This window comes from Camelus ferus, chromosome 18 (assembly GCF_009834535.1).
Source record: "Camelus ferus isolate YT-003-E chromosome 18, BCGSAC_Cfer_1.0, whole genome shotgun sequence".
In the NCBI taxonomy this organism is placed as follows: domain Eukaryota; kingdom Metazoa; phylum Chordata; class Mammalia; order Artiodactyla; family Camelidae; genus Camelus; species Camelus ferus.
This window is the reverse complement of record NC_045713.1, coordinates 14,300,629-14,320,175: the sequence shown is the minus strand read 5'-3', so window position 1 is coordinate 14,320,175 and position 19,547 is coordinate 14,300,629. Positions and strand designations below refer to the sequence as shown.

Sequence of the window (19,547 nt, the reverse complement as noted above, 5' to 3'; positions counted from 1 at the left end):
CTCTGTTGATGGAGGATGGTTTGGTTAGAAAGCCTGTCACCCTCCTTTAGAGACAGTCCAGGTAGGAGGGAGCCGGGCAGGACCCTGACCCCGGGGAGACACCGCTTCGTGTGGAAACTGCTTTTACTAGGGGATTCACAGATTTCCCCAAAGTTGGACCAACCCCCCCGACACAGAGCAGCGGTTGTCAGTTGGGGTTGATGGTGACCCAGAAGACATTTGTCCGGGTCTGGAGACACTTTTGGTTGTCACATCTGGGTGAGTGTTCCTGGTGTTTAATGGGTCGAGGCCGGGGATGCTGCTTAGTGTCCTACAGTGCTCAGGGATGCCCCACATGCACACAAGTAACAAAGAATGATCTGGTCCAGAACTTCAGTAGGCCAAGGTGGAGAACCATGAGCAGGTTGCTTTGGTCTGTCCTGCACCCCACTTCCTGAGGTGTGCCCCTCTTCCTCTCACCCCATGTTAGCCTCCTGGGGGTACCAGAGTGGGGTCCATCTCCCCAGAGCTTCCGACCTTGGAGCCAGGGTCTGGGGCCCCCGCCCCCTGCCATGCCGTTGGCCGTGGAGGCTTCCTCTGCGCCATCCTGCACAATTTCCAGATCCTGGTCCCTATCTTTCTGTGGGCTTCCAACTAAGCAGGGGTTCTGTGAGGTTTTCCACATCTATTCATCTGTTGGATGAAGCTGGCAAATATTTTTATGGTGGGTAAGTACACCTAATGTAAAATTTAAATCACTTTAAAGTATATAATTCACTGGGGGAGGGGCTAGAGCTCAGTGGTAGAGCCCGTGCTTAGCATGTACAAGGTCCTGGGTTCAATCTCCAGTACTTCCATTTAAAAAAAAGTGTACAATTCAGTGACATTAAGCACATTCACAGTGTTATGCAATATTACCACTATTAAGCTCCAGAAACTTTTCACTCCCCCTCAGAAATCCCGAACCCCATACCCATTAAGTAGTCAGTCCCAATAATTTTATGTCATTTATATAATTGACCTTAAAAGTGGTTTTGCATATAAAAGTTTTCTCTTTCATGCTGTCATCTCTCTCCATATTTTCCTTTATGGTTTTGTCCACCTCTTCTAAAGACAGGATCATACACCCTTCTATGAGTTTTGATATTCAACTGTATCCTCTGCCTGAGTTTTCCTGTTCTGTCTTTTTATTTTTTAATTTTTTAAAAATTTAAAAATTTTTATTTAATTCTTTAAGTGGGGGAGGTAATTAGGTTTTATTTATTTATTTACTTAGGAGGTGCTGGGGCTTGAACCCAGAACCTCATGCATACTAAGCATGTGCTCTACCACTGAGCTATACCCTCCCCCACCATTTATTTTTAATCAGCTTTATTGAGGTACAATTTACATACAATAAAATTCACCTACATCAGTGGTACAGCTTGCGTTTTGACCAATATATACAGCCATGTATCTACCACCACGCTTAAAATGTAGAAAGTGCCTGTCACCCCAAAATGGTTCCCCATGCCCTTTGGCATTTGGTCCCCTCCCGAACTCAGTCCCAGGTAATCACTGGTGTGCTCTTTGCCCTATGAATTCGTTTTTTCTTTTCTAAAGTTTCACATCATGGAATTATGTAGTATGTTCTCTTTTGTGTCTTTCAGTGTTGTGATTTTGAGATTCACTATGTTATTTGCATTTCAGTAGCTTGTCCCTTTTTATTGCTGAGTTTTATTTCATTTTATTTCTACCTCATATTAATTATCCATTTACCAATTGAACATTTGGGTTGTTTTGGGCTATGGTGAATAAAGCTTTTATGAACATTTGTGTGTAAATCTTTGTGTAGACATAAGTTTCCATTTTTCATGGGTAAATATCTAGGGGTGGAATTGATGACTCATATGGTAAGTGTGTGTTTAAGTTTATAAGAAGCTGTCAAATAGTTTTCCAAAGTGCTTGTTCCGTTTTCCATTCCCACCAGCAACATGAGCTTTCCAGTGGCTCCACATCCTTGCTAACATTTGTCATTGTCAATCTTTGACATTTGGGCCATCCTGTAACAAACAAGCATCTTTTTGTATTCATGTTGGCCACTTATATACAGTCCCTTGTGAAGTCTCACCCCAAATCTTTGTCCAGATGTTTGATTTTTTTTATATTGAACTTCTTTCTTCAAGCCGTCACTTGGTGTATCGAGTAAAGGGAAGATCTAATGACTCACAGACAATGCAGCAAAAGAGAGCTTCTTCCCACTTCCAGGCTCCATCTAAGTCTGCTGGGGCTCACCCCTGGGCCCCACAGAGCCCGCAGAGAAATGCAAACTTGTGCAGTCAGGTGTGCAGGTCGTCTGTTTTTCCACAGAAGATGGATTTCTGAGATCTTCATTTTCTCATTTGAAGTATGAAATGTCCCTGCTACCTTAACATAAAGGTCCTTCAATGAATGTGCTAAAACATACCAGATGTCCCAAATTTGGCAAAACAGAAAAAAAATGTTTTGGCAGCAGGAGGAGAGGGAATAGAAATTGAAATTAACTCTGCTAGGAAATACAGTTTAAAAATATTCTTTTGCCTGTTACAAAAATCATACATACATACTGCAGGAATTAGGAAAAACTGCTCAGTTGAAAAAAGTCCCATTACCTAGACCTACTCGCTGAGGACTTTTGGCGAATCTAATGCCACTATTTTAAAACGCATTTAGACATGTAAAAGGGCTTAACTTTGATAAATAGGACATCCAGCCATTGAAGTTGGCTTTAGGGAAGAAAGAATCTGAGGACAAGAGGAGGCATCCAGAAAGAAAAGTTGCCCAGGGCGACTTAAAACAGCAAAGAAGAGATAACAAAAACCAGACTTTGGTGTTTTGAGAGGACCCTGTTTAAAGTTGAGGATTGAGAGGCCCTAAGGGAGGTGGGGAGAGCAGGCAGGTTGAGATCATGAGAAATTCTAGGATTAAAGCAACCAGGGCAGCTTGTGAAAACCGCTTCCTGCTGAAGTGTATGTGTCTTAGTAATTCTCCCATGATTTGAATTTATTCCTGCAATGAGGGGGGATGGATGGACGGACAGATGGATAGAAGGAACACTAGTATTCCATCGTGCACCTATTTGGGGCCATGCCTAATGCTAGGTGGTTTTGCAATTATCTCATTTAATTCTAAAAAAAACCTCTCAGGTGGGTATTAATCTTCTGTTTTTACAGATGAGGAAACCCAGGCTGAGAGATTTGAAGTAACTGACCTAGTGAATTGTGGAATTTAAAGCCATGAGCCCTCTGCCACCCACTGTTTAGATGTCTGCCCAGTACCCATCTGGGCATCACCTAGGGGGAAAGCTGTCATTTCCTGTGTGTCCCCACACCCCAATTGCCCAAACACTTTAAAACGCAAGCAAGGGGTCTCTTTGCAGGTTTTTTTATGCTGCTCTGGGAACTCGGGGCCCAGACTCGCCCAGTGCCTTTGGCAGAGCTGGCCTGTCCCTGTGAATTCCTTCTCAGTGGCTTTCTACAAAAGCTCAGAGACAAGGCACAAGCCAAACCTGAGCCCTGGAGCCCAGGCTGAGGAAGGGACTGTTTATCTTGGGCTCGGTTCTTCCTCCTCACCCTTGGCCAAACATTCTGGCCTTTGGACAGAAGTCAGCCTGTCAGCCTTCAGAACATCAGAGTCAATTCTCCCCACTCCCATACCCACATCTGGCCAGGCCATGGAGGGACGTTTGTGTGCTGGATGTGAAGTGTTTCTCCTTTCACAACACTGAGCTGTGCAGCTGCTGGCCCCTAACCTGCCCCTAGACAGTGTCACCAGTCCCGGGCCTGCCAGAGGCTGATCAGAGTACACAGACCAGCCAGCCATGGCGGGGAGGCCTTTGAAAGACATTTAACAGTGCAGTCAAGATGCGCCAGGCAGTTAGATGCCAAGAGGAGCTGCTGGAGGTGGGGCAGTGCCCTCTCCACACCCACCCCACCTCCTCCAGGAGCCAGCACCCGCCCCCACCCCCAACCCAGGCATCAAGAGAACCCTCTTTGTCTGTTGCAACAAGCCAGGGTTGGGGTGGGGTTTTTTAAGCACAACTGTCAGTCTTCTAAATCCTCTGCAAACACCCATCTGGAAGGGGCCAGGGAAACAGAAGACAAAGGGGGCTTGTGTTTGTATCACAACCAAGGTCAGGCTGGAAAATCTCTGTGGGTTTTGCTCTTGGTTCAGATCCTTCCTTCTAACTCATGGTCAGCATAAGTGGGAGGCCTTGGGGAGGAGGGAGAAGGGGGTCAGGAGGCGCCCCTGGGGGTGGGAGTTGAACAGTTTCTGCTATCAGTGGCCGGTGAGTGTGGGTAGGCTCCGAAGAACACACACACACACACAAGATACATACACACAAACAGAAAAACACACATATACACAGTCTACACACACACACACACACACACACAAACACATACACATGCACATAGACATATGTACGATGTGATTGGCTTAAGTGAAGGACCACAGTTCCAGGACTTAATGTACACAGTCACTCTGAGCCCCAGTCATAAACCTCCTGGGCGTCACCTTCAAATCCCACATGTGAGATTCCTTTTTCTGTGTCACATCCAAGACTCCCAAATTGCAAATCCCACAGAAAGGGTAAACCTAGATCCCATTACTCAGGGTTCACAGGGACCCAAGCAAGAGGAAGGCCAATGGCTTCAGCGGGGGAGCTATGGGGAACCTGGACATGCTTGAGTGACACTCAGTCTGGGTCTCCCAAGCCAGTCTGTGTATGTTGCACATGAGTGTAGACACCGAGCCAGTAAAGCCGAGCACATCCAATTCCCAGCTTACAGTCCTGACCTGCATCCAAGTCCCACAGATGGGAAAGACAAACAGCCCCCACACTCACCCTGAGGAGGGGGAGGGCTGGACCCGAACACCAGGCCTCCTGGGGCCCACGGGCTTGGGCACCCTCTGCTGAGGCCACAGGGCCTGGGTAAGGAAGCCAGTACTTCTGGACCCCAGTGTGTGGGGTGGGGACAGAGCCAGGACACAGTGAACCTGGAGGGTGGCCAGAGCGGCTGTCACCTGGCAGGAGGTTTCCTTGCCCACACAAAGAGGCACAGAACGTATTATCCTGGATGAAGCACTTCCTGGGGACACTGGGCTATTCCAGGTGGTTATCTCCTGGCACATCTCCCAGACCAGGACAGGTACAGCCACCTTCTGGAGGACACCCACTAAGATCTCCTGATCCCTGCCCACACAGTTCCTCCGACCGCCCAGAGTCAGGAGCAGGGGTTCAGGGAGCATCTTTAAGCCCAAGGCAGGAAGGTTCCCACCTGGGAACCAAGGAGCCCCTGCTAAGCTCTCAGCCTCTCAGCATCACCTTAACTGGTCCTACCACGGGCAGAATCCTGGACATCGGCTCAAGGCCCAAAACTCCCACCTGGGTGGTCACCTTGGTCAGGGGGCTCCCACAGTGGGGAGAGCATGGTTGCTGGACTAGAGTGCTCCCGGCCTCCATGGTGGGCCAGGCAGGTAAGATGGATCTACAAGTCATGGTTGAGAATCATCCTGGGCAGACCCTGCTGGAGAAACATCATCAGTGCCCCGGGCCGGGGGGAGGGGCAGGTGAGGACCCATCCTGCTTAAGTCTCCCCTAAGTGGACCCCAGCTTGTGATCTACCACAGGGTCCCCTCAGTGAGGGGGACATGGGGAGTGGAGGGCTGCCCGGGGAGTCCAGCTGCACCAGGGCCACATCCCCACTGGACCACCGCTGCTCATGGTAGGAGGGGGGACAAGGGCCCTCCAAGCAGACACGGAGGCGGACGCGGGATTGCAAAGGAAGGGGCCGGCCCACCTGCTTCAACACAGTACAGTACAAGATTGATCCAATGGATCCCCACCAGGGGTGTTCTCATGGTCCAGACTTCCCTGGTAAGTCTGCCACCAGCGCGTGTGTCCCTCTGTTGGGCAGCATCCCCCTCTGCTCTCCAGGAGACCCTCCGAGACCAGCAGGGGAGCAGCAGGGTGGGGTGCCTTCCGCAGGAACCCCGGCACATGGCCCAGCGGACGCACAGCAGGTCTGAGGGACGGTCTCACGTGCGGCTGCAACAGCCCCAGCGGCACCACAGCAGCCCCAGGGCCGCAGGGGACAGCCACCTCCCAGAGTCCTTGGTGGGGATGGCAACCACCGGAGCAGCAGTGGTGAGAACCACAACACAGCAACGAGTCAGCAACCACAAGGACCACGGCAGAAGCAGCAGCCATGGCAGGAACACAAGGACCCGCCACAGCAGGAGTCAGCGCACCCGTGCAGCTTCCTACCTGCCCAGACCCGGGGCCTTCCGACCCGAGCTGCGTCTCAGGCCGCGGGGTAGAGACGCCCCTTCACTCTCCCTGACCTTGCCGTCCTGTTTAACAAAACGCAGCTGTTCACAAACCACCAAATGAGAAAATAAAGAGCTAGGAGAGAACAGGCCAGAGGTGCTGGGGCCCAGGTGCTGGGAGTGAGGGGAGGAGCCCCGTGGCCGCCCTCCAGCCACCCCAGTCCCCGGAGGAGGCAGTAACGCCCCGGGCACCCAGCTGGGGAGGGTGAGGCATCCGCACCACGTGCCCCTTGAGCCCACCTCAGCTGACCGGTCCTTCCTGGGCACCTTGGTCCCCACAATCTTCCTGGCATCCCTGAAGCGGCTGCACAGCGTGGAGGGACCGCAGGTGGAAATGGGGCCCAGCCTCGCCATCAGATGTGTCCCCTTCTCTCAGTTTCTACTCCAGCACCTCCTAGGCACATGGACCCTTTGCTGGGACGTCCAGGGCTGGTCCTGACCTGGAGGCAGCTCATCCCTGGGGACCCTAGAACAAGACAGAACAGGGAGGCTGGGTCACTGTTCTGGTCCTACAGTCACTCTGTATGAGGAGGCCGGGGGAGAGCACGGCCATCTGAGGCCAGTCCCTCCTAGGGGCCAGTGGTCAGCGGACCTGGTCAGGCCGCCCCCGCCTGACACATGGAAGGCTTGTCATCCTGCAGGCGACTGGCCACCCGCTGTGTCTGGGAGACCTGGGGTATCTGCTCACTGCTAAGGGACAGCCAACTCTCTCCTCCCCGACCCACCCAGGGCACTTGACATCTCTATAGGGACTGGCTGACCCCTTCACTCCCTTCTTTCCAGATCACGAGGCAGCTCACAGACACCATGAATCCTTGAGTTTATGATACCACAAAAAAGATTTCACTTGTTATTTGTGGAGTAGGCTAAGGAAATAACTCATTATTTTGCAGATTGGTAATTAAGCATGTAAAGTCAATCAATCATCAAGCACTTTTTGGTCTTTCTTATAGTTGGTGAACTTTACCTCAGGATAATTATGTAGAAGAGGAAAAATTACTCTTTTGGAACCAATTCTAGCTAATAAGCAGAACAGGAATGAGAGAATAGCACCGTGTTGCAATGGAATGGATTAACTGATCGTGGCAATGATCTCCGACAGCTGCTTCCATTACCAGGAGACGAGTGTGACCCGAGTACCCTGATAAAAGACACACCTCCAGCTCTGAAGGATCTTGTGCAGGAAAATCAACTTGAATTTGCTCAAGCTTTTGGATACAACTACCAATTTGCAGGAAACAGAGAGGCAGGGAAACACATTAGAGATGGCATAGAGATACTGTTGTGAACTGAATGTTGTGGGTCCCCTCCAGACGCATATGGTTGCTGAAGAGTGATGGTTGTTGGGAGATGGGCCCTTCGGGAATTCCATAGGGTGAGGTCCTGTCCTAAGGGTGGGGCCCTCAGGATGGGATCAGAGCCCTTATTAAGGAGATTCCAGAGAGCTGGCTATCTCTGCCACAGGTGGACAGAGTGGGAAGGCAGTTGTCTGCAAGCCAGGATACAGGTCCTCCAGGATGGGGCTTCCTGCTTAGGTGTGCATGGTGCCCACGTGTGAGATATGCATGTGCAAGCCACCCCAGCCACCTTCCTCCAGGAGCTGTGCTTGCCAAGGTCCTAGGTCTCTTCTGCCTCCTTCCCACGTAGGAGATTCCAGGGCCTCAGGAGGGGTTCTCTGTCCCTCTGCAGCCTGCTGGCCTTGCTGTTCACAGGTTATTTCTGCTGCATTTATGAGGCTGAAGACCTTTGTGGGTGGGGTGAAGAGTTTTGGAGGACAGTGTGGGGCAGTCTCATCATTGCACATGAGTAATGGGGTGGTGGGGGACATAAGCACTAAAGAGCTTCTCCAGGGAGACAAGCGCAGGGCCAGAAGAAGGGTGCAGCTTTCTGGACAAAGCTCCTCTCTGGCCCCTACTCCCTACTCAAGGCTGGTTATTATACGAATTTCACCACTCCCTCAACCCCATGTCCTCCAGCCTCCAGCACCACGGACAGGGCCGGGTCACTTCCAGAATAGGAAACAGGGATCCACCAGGGATCCTTTGTGGGTGAAGGGCCATACATTTTAGGTTTTCTGGGTCATAAAGTCTCTGTCACAATGGCCAGCTTTGCCTTTGCTGCTTCGATGTAGCAGCTGACAATATGCAAATAAATGGGCAATACATACTACTGGCATTAGCATTGGACTTTCAGGGTTTTTCACTTGTCATAATTCTTCTTTTGAATGTTTTTATAATCATTTAAATAGTAGACAGCATTATCAGCTCACAGGTTGTGGAAAAACAGGTGGAACTGGCCTATGGGCCACCTTGTGCTGACCCCTGGCTTAAGTACCTTATGTAGGGAATGGAGGGCCAGTAGACAGGGCCTTCCCCTGCCAACCCCAGACTCCCCACTGCTGCTCTCCCAGTGAGGGCAGTGTCCCCAGCTCCTGGTGAGCCAGCACTTCCCAAGTGAGGCTGTGAACACACCAGGCCATGCTCTGCACCTCTGCTCCCTGTAACCAAATAGGGTGTTCTGGACACTCTGGTCCACACCCAGCCTGTCTCCTATGGCAACGCATCAGCACAACCTAGGGGATGCGTTCCTTTCTCCAGCCTGTGCATTTCTCCACCGCAACGAGGACACCACCAGTCCTGTAACCTAGGGGACAAGTCTGTTGTTGCTAATCTTGGGAGATTTCAGAGGCTGCTCAAGAACCACCTGCACACCTACCTGTGGGTGTAAAGATTTCGAACCATCCAAGGCTCAGGTCCTTGGATGGAGAAGGATCTCAGTGAATTCTCAGACACCCTGTAAGGTGCTTCTATTGCTATCCACATATAACAAGGATACAGCTGAAGCACATGGAGGTGATTTGTGCTCCCCAAGGGCACACCTAGAAAGCAGGGAAGCCAGGATTCCAACCCGATGTGACCCAGTTCCACACCCATAATCACACCTTTGGTTGATGATTGTGACTCTGTGGCTCTTCCCAATGGTGAGGGAGGCACTGCTGACATCCTTAGCTCCATCCAGTCATAGAACTTCTGGACGTGCCACACCAGCAGAGTCCCCAGATCCTGAACCCTCAAGAGGCACCCTGTTATCTCCCAGGTAAAGTCTGACCCCTCAGCATGGCCCCAGGTGCTCTCAGAAGAACTGCCTGGAGAATCACCCTCTCCTCCATCTGCTGTGTCTCCTGTCAGCACATCGTAGTTGCTGATCCATAATTCCATAGCACATTAAGTCCAGTTCATCCGCAGCAGCTTTGAGACCCAGCACAAAAAGATTACAGACGTCTGCCAGTGACAGGCCATGAAGGACCAGCACCAGAGGTGTCTCCACAACCTAGCACCAGATGAATAGAACTGCATTGTCCACTCTGGCTCTCTGATGGTCAGGGGGAAAGCCCAGAGGACACAGGGCTCTGCCAAGGCCTGCATAAGTCACTGAACCTGGTTCTGCTTAAGGTAGAAGTCCTGGGGTCCGTGAAGTTTCTGGCTACAGCGGATCCCTATACTCCCATGGAGTTGAAAAATGTTTAGTCAAGCTGGGAAGGGCTCTCAGGAAACTCTCCCACCTCCAAAGACAAGGTCAAGTCCAGGTGTGGACAGGGACCCAGAGGTGACAGACACATGCCTGTCATGTCCCGTGTTGTTTGTGTAGGTTACGGGGCCAAGAAATTAAACCCAGCACGTCCGGGAGCCTCCCCAAGGGTGGCTCAGGGGACTCCCCCAGGAAGAGCCTCCACTGTCCAGCCCCTCCCTGTTCCCCTGGTGACCCTCTGCTCCTCCCTTCTGGACAGGGACCCACTGGGCCTGGGAGGGTATAAAGGGCCACATGGGAGGTGGACCAGGCACCACAAGAATCCCCAGTGCCAGGACTCTACAGGCCAGGTAAGGTGATGCCCCTGTCAAGGATGGGGCCCCACGACGTCGGGCGAGGCCCCTCTCTGAGAGGCAGACGGCCTGTCCTCTTCTCTCCAGGGGCTCTTGACTCCCCAGCTAGAAACCATGCTGCTGTGGCTGACCCTCGCTCTCCTGTGGAGCAGCACCTGCTGGGCAGGACGTAAGTCTGGCTGGATCAGCCCTCCTGAAGTCCATCCCTGCCCCCACAGTGGTCACCCTCACCTCCCTCCATCTAGGACCTGAGGTCTGATCTCAGCCCTGTCACAGACTAACTCTAATGTTGGACTCATCCATCTGTTTAGAGGGGGTGCATTCAATTTGGACAGAAATCACCACCATGTAACCCTGTGTCTTTATTTTCTCTCTCCCACATGGTTCATTCATCAACCTAGAAACGTTTGGTTGTGGAAAAGGCAAGCATTTCAGCATCTCCAGAGGCAATGAAGATGAATTAACTGGGATTCGGGTGTATACAAGTCCTATGGGACTAATCAAGAGGTGCGTAGAGAAGGACCACGGAGCCACATTACTATGTCCCAACTCACATCACAGTCTCGGGAACTTAGGGAGGAGGGCTGAGGGCCTCTTCCCCCAATACCTCAGTGGGTTCCTGATGACTCTTTGAGGCTAGTTGAGGCCTCTGGGTCCTGTGGACACCAACCATCCCCTTCTCTTTGTCCCTTTCTGTCTGCTTCCTCTCCCACAACCCAGCTCCAGTTCTATCTCTCTCCACCTGCAATTCTGGCTTCTGCTTCCTGGGTTGAGCTAAAGGGAGGGGTAGATGATGCTTCCCCTGACTTTCTCCTTTCATCCCAAATTCACCTCAACCAAAACTGGTCCCTCAGTTTGAGAATGCCTCATGGGAAAAGCAGGGAGAAGTTCTGCACAGGTTAGGGTTAAACAGAAGAAGAAGTGAGGGTCAGAGTGGACCACTGATTGAACATAAACAGTGTATAGAGGCAGCAAGTCCAGGGACATTCCCCTAACATTGTGGCAGGTGATTTGCTCAAGTTTTGGGTAGATATTTGCTCTACACTTACAGGTTCCTGAGGATCTGGGCAAGGGAATGGGACAGAGCATCAGGCACCACAAGGGACATAATGTGGGTGGGGTAAGGTGATGAGGGAAGCCTGTGGGATAGACACCAATGTAGGGGAAGGTCACAGATCAGCCCATAGGGGTGGAGTGAGTGGAGCTCCCCCACATGAGTGTGGGAGTCCCCTGCTTCTCAGGCCTGCCACCTGGTCCAGTGGGAGTGACTGGGGCTCCAAAAGCCCAAGCTTGGCTCGGGGACAGCTCTCTGCTCTGAGCGATGAGAGCAGCTGGCACCTCCTGAGGGTCATGGTGACTGGACACCTTGTGTAGCCCTCCTGCTGGAAGATCTCAGTGACTGTCCCTGAAATCACTCCCCTTTGCAGATAACAAACTAAGGCCTGGAGAGGCTGGAGAAAGAGCCCTAATCACTGAGCTTGTAAGAGACATAGCAGGGGATGGGGGCCCACAGGCTTGTCTGAGAAACCCAAAGTCATGCGCTCAGGGACTTACGCTGCAGTCACAGGGCTGACCTCCTGGTTGGTGCCCGGGGTTCGAGGACCTGGGCTTGGTGAGTCACCCTGGATCCCGGATGTTCAAAGCTCCCCCTTCCTCTCAGCATCCAGCTGAGGTATGGCTCCTCCTGGAGTGGACAACATGGCATCCCAGGTGGGAAGTCCCATGAACTCCTCCTGCAGCCAGGTGAACACATTACAAAAATCTATGGAACGTACAGGAGATTCATTCAGCATCTGACCATATTCACCGACCGAAATGGCCAGGCATCATTTGGAAAGAAAATTGGCGTGGGCTTCTGGGCCACCCCTGACCGGAAAGGGAAGGTGCTCAGTGGGGTCCATGGGAGGCATCAGCGCCATGGCCTCACGAGCATCGGCTTCTTGTGGGACTATCCTCAAGGAGGGATGACCTCTACTCAAAAAATGTCAGCCGTTTCAAAAAAATAGTGCTCCTGGGTCTCCAGGGCTAGGGAATAAGTGCCCCTGCCAAGGCCATCTGGCTGGTGGTGGGCACATGTCCCTGGGTGTCTGAGTTGCAACCGTCAATCAAAATCCACCAATAAATGAAACTTCTGATGGAACAGTGCATCCAGGCATGGTCCTTGAGTCTGGCATACGAACAGAGCCTTCTGAGCTTGTGGGGGGTGAGGCCTCTGGGGTGGAGCTCACTGAGCAGAGCTTCAGGATAAGGCAGGTGGTGGGTCTGATGTCTCAGTGATTCTGCCCAGGATAAAGGACTTGTCTGTGCAGTCCTTGGGTTGATCCCATAATCCATGAAGTTTTGGGGCTCCAAGCCCTACTCATTGCCTGCAGCCCATCCAGGTGGCCTCTGCTGCCCAGGCTCAATTCCAGGATTCTCTGAGTGTGCAAAAGGCTTCGAGGAAACCACTCATTCATTAATTCACCCATTCAGTCCCTCACAATACATTTGCCAAGACCTGGCCCGCAATAGGCTTTCTGGACACTGGAGGAATGAAGAATGGTCCAGGTGTTCAGATGGAGGCATATCATGGGGAAAGGATGCAGAAGCAGATGGTACCAGTTGGTTGTGGCATCTGTGTTGATAGTGACAGATACGGGGCTTTGTTCATAGTCACCTGCCCTGAGGCAGGGTGGTGGGTGTGCTTCAGGTAAGCCTCCCTGGAGGAGGCAACGTCTGACCTAAGTCCTAAAGGCTGAGTGAGGACTGGCCAGATGGGCACAAGGGAGAGGGGCATTCCAGACCAAGAGATCAACACGGCAAAGGCCAGAGCTTGGAGTAGCTAAGGACAGCACTCCTAGAAGGGCGGCCATCTGTGATAGACCAAGGGAAAAATAAGAAGATCCCAGACCTGGCACATTCAATCCAACACAGCTACCAAACTGCAGCAGCCAATCATGCAACAATGGTCAAAGTGCCCGGCCCCGCCCCACCGACACTCCCTGCCAGAGCAGCCTTCGAAGGACAGGACTTCTATTATCCCCACATACATGAGGAAGAAACTGAGGCACAGAGAGCAGAGTGGGTCGGCCTGGTCACACAGCACTAAGTGGCAGCACTGGGTTTCAAGTTGAGGTGGTCTGGGTGCAGAGTCTGGGCTCAGAACCCCAGACCAAGCAGGTATCTCCCCACCAATCCTCATCTCTCTGGCTGGCATTTTCCTCTTTTCTACCTTTATTGGAATTTTAAGCACTGGTTGAGAGCCACTTAGGGGTTCTTAACATAGAATCCGTGTGAAAAATTCAGGAATCCGTGAACTTGCATGAAGGAAAAAGCACTAATATTTCATTGTTTTCTGCTGGTAATTTCATATTCCTTTGGTCTGAAAGGGACCTCAGACACCACTTTAACAGCGCCTGTGACCTTGTCATATCAATTACCATCATCCCAGATATCTTGAAATTCACTACTTACAAATTATGAGTCTTTGCAAAAACAGACATAAGAATCAATGGATCCAAATCGAGAGCCCAGAAATAAACCCACACACCCATAGCAAATTAATCTGCGACAAAGGAGGAAAGAATACAGAGAAAAGCCAGTCTGTTTGGAAGGTGGTGTTGGGCAAGCTGGACAGCTGCGTGTACATTAGGGAAGGTAGAACACTCCCTCACACCAGACACAAAAATACACTCCAAATGGCTTAAAGACTTAATAAATAGGAGACAGGACACCCTAAATCTCCTGGAAGAGAACATAAGGAAGACATCCCTGACATAAATCATAGCAATGTTATCCTGGGTCAGCCTCCCAGGGCAATAAAAAGAAAAGCAAAAAAAAAAAAAAAAAAACAAAAACAAAACGGACTTAATCAAACTTACAAGCTTTTGCACAACAAAAGAAACCATAAATAAAATGAAAAGACAACCTATGGACTAGGAAAAAATATTTGCTAACCAAGTGACTGTCTAGAAATTAATTTCCAGAATACACAAACAGTTCATATAACTAAATAACAAAAAACCAAACAAAGACAATCAAAAAATGGGCAGGAGACCTGAACAAGCAATTCTCAGTGAAGACATACAGATGGCCAATAGGCACAGGAAAAGATGCTCAATATCGCTAATTATCAAAAAATGCAAATCAAAATACCATGAGGTATCACTTCATACCGGTCATAATGGCCATCATTAAAAAGTCCACAGACGATAAGTGCTGGAGAGGGTGTGGGGAAAGGGAACCCTCCTACACTGCTGGTAGGAATGTAATTTGGTACAGCCACTATGGAGAACAGTATGGAGGTTCCGTAAATAACTAAAAAGAGAGTTACTGTCTGATCCAGCAACCCCACTCCTGGGCATTATCAGGAGGAAACTCTAATTCGAAAAGATCCATGCATCCCAGTGTTCAAAGCAGCACTATTTACAGTGGCCAAGACATGGAAACAACCTAATGACCATGACAGTAGTGATATATACACACACCCCCCCCACACACACATATACACACACACAGTGGGATATGACTCAGTCAATAGAAGCGAATGAAATAATGCTATTTGCTGCAACATGGATGGACTTAGAGATTATCGTACTAAATGAGGTAAGTCAGAAAGACAATTATTATATGTTATCACTTACATATGGAATCTAAAGAATATGATACAAATGAATTTATTTATAAACAGAAACAGACAGACAGACATAGAAAACAAATGTATGGTTACCAAAGGGGAAAAGGGGAGGGGGAGGGATAAATTAGGAGTTTGGGATTAGCAGATACAAACTACTATATACAGAATAAACAACAGGGTCCTACTGTGCAGCACAGGGAGCTATTTTCAATACCTTCTAATAACCTATAATGAAAAAGAACATGAAAAAATAATATATACATACATAACTAAATCACTATGCTATACACTAGATACTAACACAACATTATAAATCAACGAAACTTCAATTAAAAAATTATTGGTTGTTTGCAGATTTGCCCTTTCCTGTGTCAATAATAAAAGCACAGGTGTTCAGAGGACACACGTGAGACCTGTGTGGACGGTGTATCCGCAGGTGCTTTGTAGAGACTTTTTCCCTTCATGCATCAGGGAGAAGCCACCGGGCTGGACTGGGGACGTCCCATCCCACCTTGGCAGCTGCTCCCTGATGCCAGAGGGCCAGTTCTGTTGCGTAATGAGTTCCTTGCCCCTGGCTTGCTGAAAGGGAAATTGGTTTCAGTCCTGAAGTCACTTCACCTCTTTCACGGTGCCCACCTTCTTGGGGCTGGTGGTTGTGAAGGGGGCCACGGCCCCTGCGTCTTGGTGCAGCAAAATCGAAGGTCAGAAATGGGACAGTGTTGAATGGAAGAATGACAGCACTGACCCCCAGTGTCACTGCTTAGACCAGGGTCAGGTAGGATAAGAGGAGGATTTAGAGGAGAGTGCGAAGAGGAGGAAGAGGAGGGGACACAGAGGTGGAGGAGGAGCAGACAGTGGCGCCAGCTCAGCGGTTGTAGTGCAGACGACATCACAAGCAAGGTCAGTGACACAGTCCATTCTTGTTTGAGTCTGGGGTCTTTCAAGTGCTCTGGAAATGTCGCCTTCAAATCCCCCGTTTGAGATCCATTTACTTTCAAGCCTCCTGAAATTCAAATCCCACCAGAAGGGTGAATCTAGACTCCAACACTCAGGGTCCACAGGGACCCCAATAAGAGGAAGGCCAATGGCTCCAGCGGGGTCGCCAGGTGGTGTCAAAGGTGCTTGAGTGACACTCAGCCCAGATCTCCCAGCCCAGTCTGTGGAGGTTGCACATGGGTGTAGACACCAGGTCTGTAAAGCTCAGCAAATCTAATTTCCAGCTTATAATCTTGACCTGCATCCGAGTACTACAGATGGAAGAGGCCAGCCTTCCCGTCAGTCCCTCTGAGAAGGGAGAGGGGTAAACCTGGGCACCAGGCCTTCTGGGGCCCATGGGCCTGTGTACCCTCTGCTGAGGCCACAGGTCCTGGGCAAGGAGGCTGGCCCTCTGGACCCCAGTGTATGGGGTGGGGACAGGGCCAGGAAGAGGTGAGCCTGGAGGGTGGCCAGAGTGGATGTCACCTGGCAGGAGGCTTCCTTGCCCACACAAAGAGACACAGAATGTACCATCCTGGACAAGGCACTTCCTGGGGATGCTGGGCTGTCCCAGGTGGTCATCTGCTGGCACATGTCCCAGACCAGGATGGGCACAGTCACCTCCTAGAGGACACCCACAAGGACAGAACCTCCGTGGTGGTCCCAACAGAGAAGTTGGACCCCTGAGCTGTCTAGAGAACTGTTCTGGGCAGACACTGGTGGGGAACTGTGATCCGCGCCCTCGGCCCAGCGGGGGAGGTCTGGTGAAGATCCATCCTGCTTAAGTCTCCCCGGGTGGACCCCAGCCCATGATGTTTCACAGGGTCCTTCACTGAGGGCAATGTGGGGAGTGGCAGGGCTGCCCAGGGAGTCCAGCTGCACCAGGGCAATGACCCCACTGGACACCCCTGCCCATGGTAGGAGAGGGGGAAAGGACCCTCCAAGCAGACACGGAGGCTGAGTGGATTGCAACAGAGAGGCTGTCCCACCTCCTTCAGCACAGTAGAGTCTGGGATCTAAAGACCTCAGACGGGCTGATGATCAATACGTCAGTCTCCAGGGGTGTTCCTGCTGTCCAGTCTTTCCTGGTATATCTGCCACCAGCGCGTGTGTCCCCCTGTTGGGCAGTGGCCCCCTCCCCTCTCCAGGAGACCCTCCGAGACCAGCAGGGGAGCAGCAGGGTGGGGTGCCTTCCGCAGGAACCCCGGCACATGGCCCAGCGGACGCACAGCAGGTCTGAGGGACGGTCTCACGTGCGGCTGCAACAGCCCCAGTGGCACCACAGCAGCCCCAGGGCCGCGGGGACAGCCACACCTCCCAGAGCCCTTGGTGGGGATGGCAACCACCGGAGCAGCAGTAGTGAGAACCACAACACAGCAACGAGTCAGCAACCACAAGGACCACGGCAGAAGCAGCAGCCGTGGCAGGAACACAAGGACCCGCCACAGCAGGAGTCAGCGCACCCGTGCAGCTTCCTACCTGCCCAGACCCGGGGCCTTCCGACCCGAGCTGCGTCTCAGGCCGGGGGGTAGAGACGCCCCTTCACTCTCCCTGACCTTGCCGTCCTGTTTAACAAAGCGCAGCTGTTCACAAACCACCAAATGAGTAGATAAAGAGCTAGGAGAGAACAGGCCAGAGGTGCTGGGGCCCAGGTGCTGGGAGTGAGGGGAGGAGCCCCGTGGCCGCCCTCCAGCCACCCCAGTCCCCGGAGGAGGCAGTAACGCCCCGGGCACCCAGCTGGGGAGGGTGAGGCATCCGCACCACGTGCCCCTTGAGCCCACCTCAGCTGACCGGTCCTTCCTGGGCACCTTGGTCCCCACAATCTTCCTGGCATCCCTGAAGCGGCTGCACAGCGTGGAGGGACCGCAGGCGGAAATGGGGCCCAGCCTCGCCATCAGATGTGTCCCCTTCTCTCAGTTTCTACTCCAGCACCTCCTAGGCACATGGACCCTTTGCTGGGACGTCCAGGGCTGGTCCTGACCTGGAGGCAGCTCATCCCTGGGGACCCTAGAACAAGACAGAACAGGGAGGCTGGGTCACTGTTCTGGTCCTACAGTCACTCTGTATGAGGAGGCCGGGGGAGAGCACGGCCATCTGAGGCCAGTCCCTCCTAGGGGCCAGTGGTCAGCGGACCTGGTCAGGCCGCCCCCGCCTGACACATGGAAGGCTTGTCATCCTGCAGGCGACTGGCCACCCGCTGTGTCTGGGAGACCTGGGGTATCTGCTCACTGCTAAGGGACAGCCAACTCTCTCCTCCCCGACCCACCCAGGGCACTTGACATCTCTATAGGGACTGGCTGACCCCTTCACTCCCTTCTTTCCAGATCACGAGGCAGCTCACAGACACCATGAATCCTTGAGTTTATGATACCACAAAAAAGATTTCACTTGTTATTTGTGGAGTAGGCTAAGGAAATAACTCATTATTCTGCAGATTGGTAATTAAGTATATAAAGTCAATCAATTATCAAGAACTTTTTGGTCTTTCTTATACTATATGAAATGTACCTCAGGATAATTAATTGAAAGAGGAAAAATTACTCTTTTGGAACCAATTCCAGCTAATAAAGAGAGGAGGAATGAGAGAATAACACCTTGTTGCAATGGAATGGATTAATATGAATTAATTGATCGTGGCAATGATTTCCAACAGCTGCTTCCATCACCATTAGACAAGTATGCACCATGCACCCCAATAGAAGACACACCTCCAGCTCTGAAGGCTCCTGTCCAGAAAAATCAACCCCACTGCTGCCCCAACCCCTGCCGCCAGCACCACGGACAGGGCTGGATCAGTTCCAGGGAAGGGAATAGGGATCCACTGGGGATCCTGACTTTGTGCGTGAAATGCCAGATTTTTAGGTTTTCTGGGTCATAAAGTCTCTGTCCCAATAACCAGTTCTGTCTTTGCTCCCTGGATGCAGCCCCAGACAATATGTAAATGATGGCAATAAAATATTTACGGTCAATGACAATTGAATTTCAGAGTTTTTCTGTTGTAACAATTCTTCTTTTGAATTTTTTAATCATTTACAAATGTAGACAGGATTATCAGATCATAGGTTGTTCAAAAACAGTTGGAACTGGCCTGTAGGGCACAGTGTACTTACCCCTGGCCTAAGTACTTGATGTAAGGAATGGAGGGCCAGTAGACAGGGCTTTCCCCTGCCAACCCCAGACCCCACAGTGCTGCTCTCCCAATGAGGGCAGTGCCCCCAGCTCCTGGTGAGCCAGCACTTCCCAAGTGAGGCTGTGAACACACCAGGCCATGCTCTGCACCTCTGCTCCCTGTAACCAAATGGGGTGTTCTGGACACTCTGGTCCACACCCAGCCTGTCTCCTATGGCAACGCATCAGCACAACCTAGGGGATGCGTTCCTTTCTCCAGCCTGTGCATTTCTCCACCGCAGCGAGGACACCACCAGTCCTGTAACCTAGGGGACAAGTCTGCTGTTGCTAATCTTGGGAGATTTCAGAGGCTGCTCAAGAACCACCTGCACACCTGCCTGCAAGTTTAACCCTTCTAACCATCCAAGGTTCAGGTCCTTGGATGGAGAAGGTTCTTGGTGAATTCTCAGAGCACCCTGCAAAGAGCTTCTCTTGTTGTCTGCTTATAATACTTAGAAAAGTTCAATCACATGGAGGTGACTTGAGCTCCCCAAGGGCATGCCTAGAACAAAGGGACCCAGGATTCTGACCCAATCTGATCCAGCTCCACGCCCACAATCACATCCTTGGTTGATGAT

At 51.3% G+C, this 19,547-nt stretch overlaps 1 protein-coding gene across 1 annotated transcript; it reads left to right on the top strand.

The window, feature by feature from the left end:
* Positions 1-10,278: 10,278 nt before the first annotated feature.
* On the top strand, positions 10,279-12,217 carry LOC106730146 (zymogen granule protein 16 homolog B-like). The gene is made up of 3 exons (XM_032461056.1): positions 10,279-10,380; positions 10,613-10,718; positions 11,872-12,217. The coding sequence occupies exons 1-3, from the start codon at positions 10,326-10,328 to the stop codon at positions 12,215-12,217; spliced, it is 507 nt and encodes a 168-aa protein (XP_032316947.1). The 5' UTR covers positions 10,279-10,325.
* The last annotated feature ends 7,330 nt before the right edge of the window (positions 12,218-19,547 follow it).

Excerpts from the sequence above, each read along its gene's own strand:
- LOC106730146 (XM_032461056.1), top strand. The coding sequence starts at position 10,326 with ATGCTGCTGTGGCTGACCCTCGCTCTCCTGTGGAGCAGCACCTGCTGG. Across the intron at positions 10,381-10,612 it reads CAGCACCTGCTGGGCAGGAC|AAACGTTTGGTTGTGGAAAA; the intron begins GTAAGTCTGGCT and ends TCATCAACCTAG. Across the intron at positions 10,719-11,871 it reads CCTATGGGACTAATCAAGAG|CATCCAGCTGAGGTATGGCT; the intron begins GTGCGTAGAGAA and ends CCTTCCTCTCAG.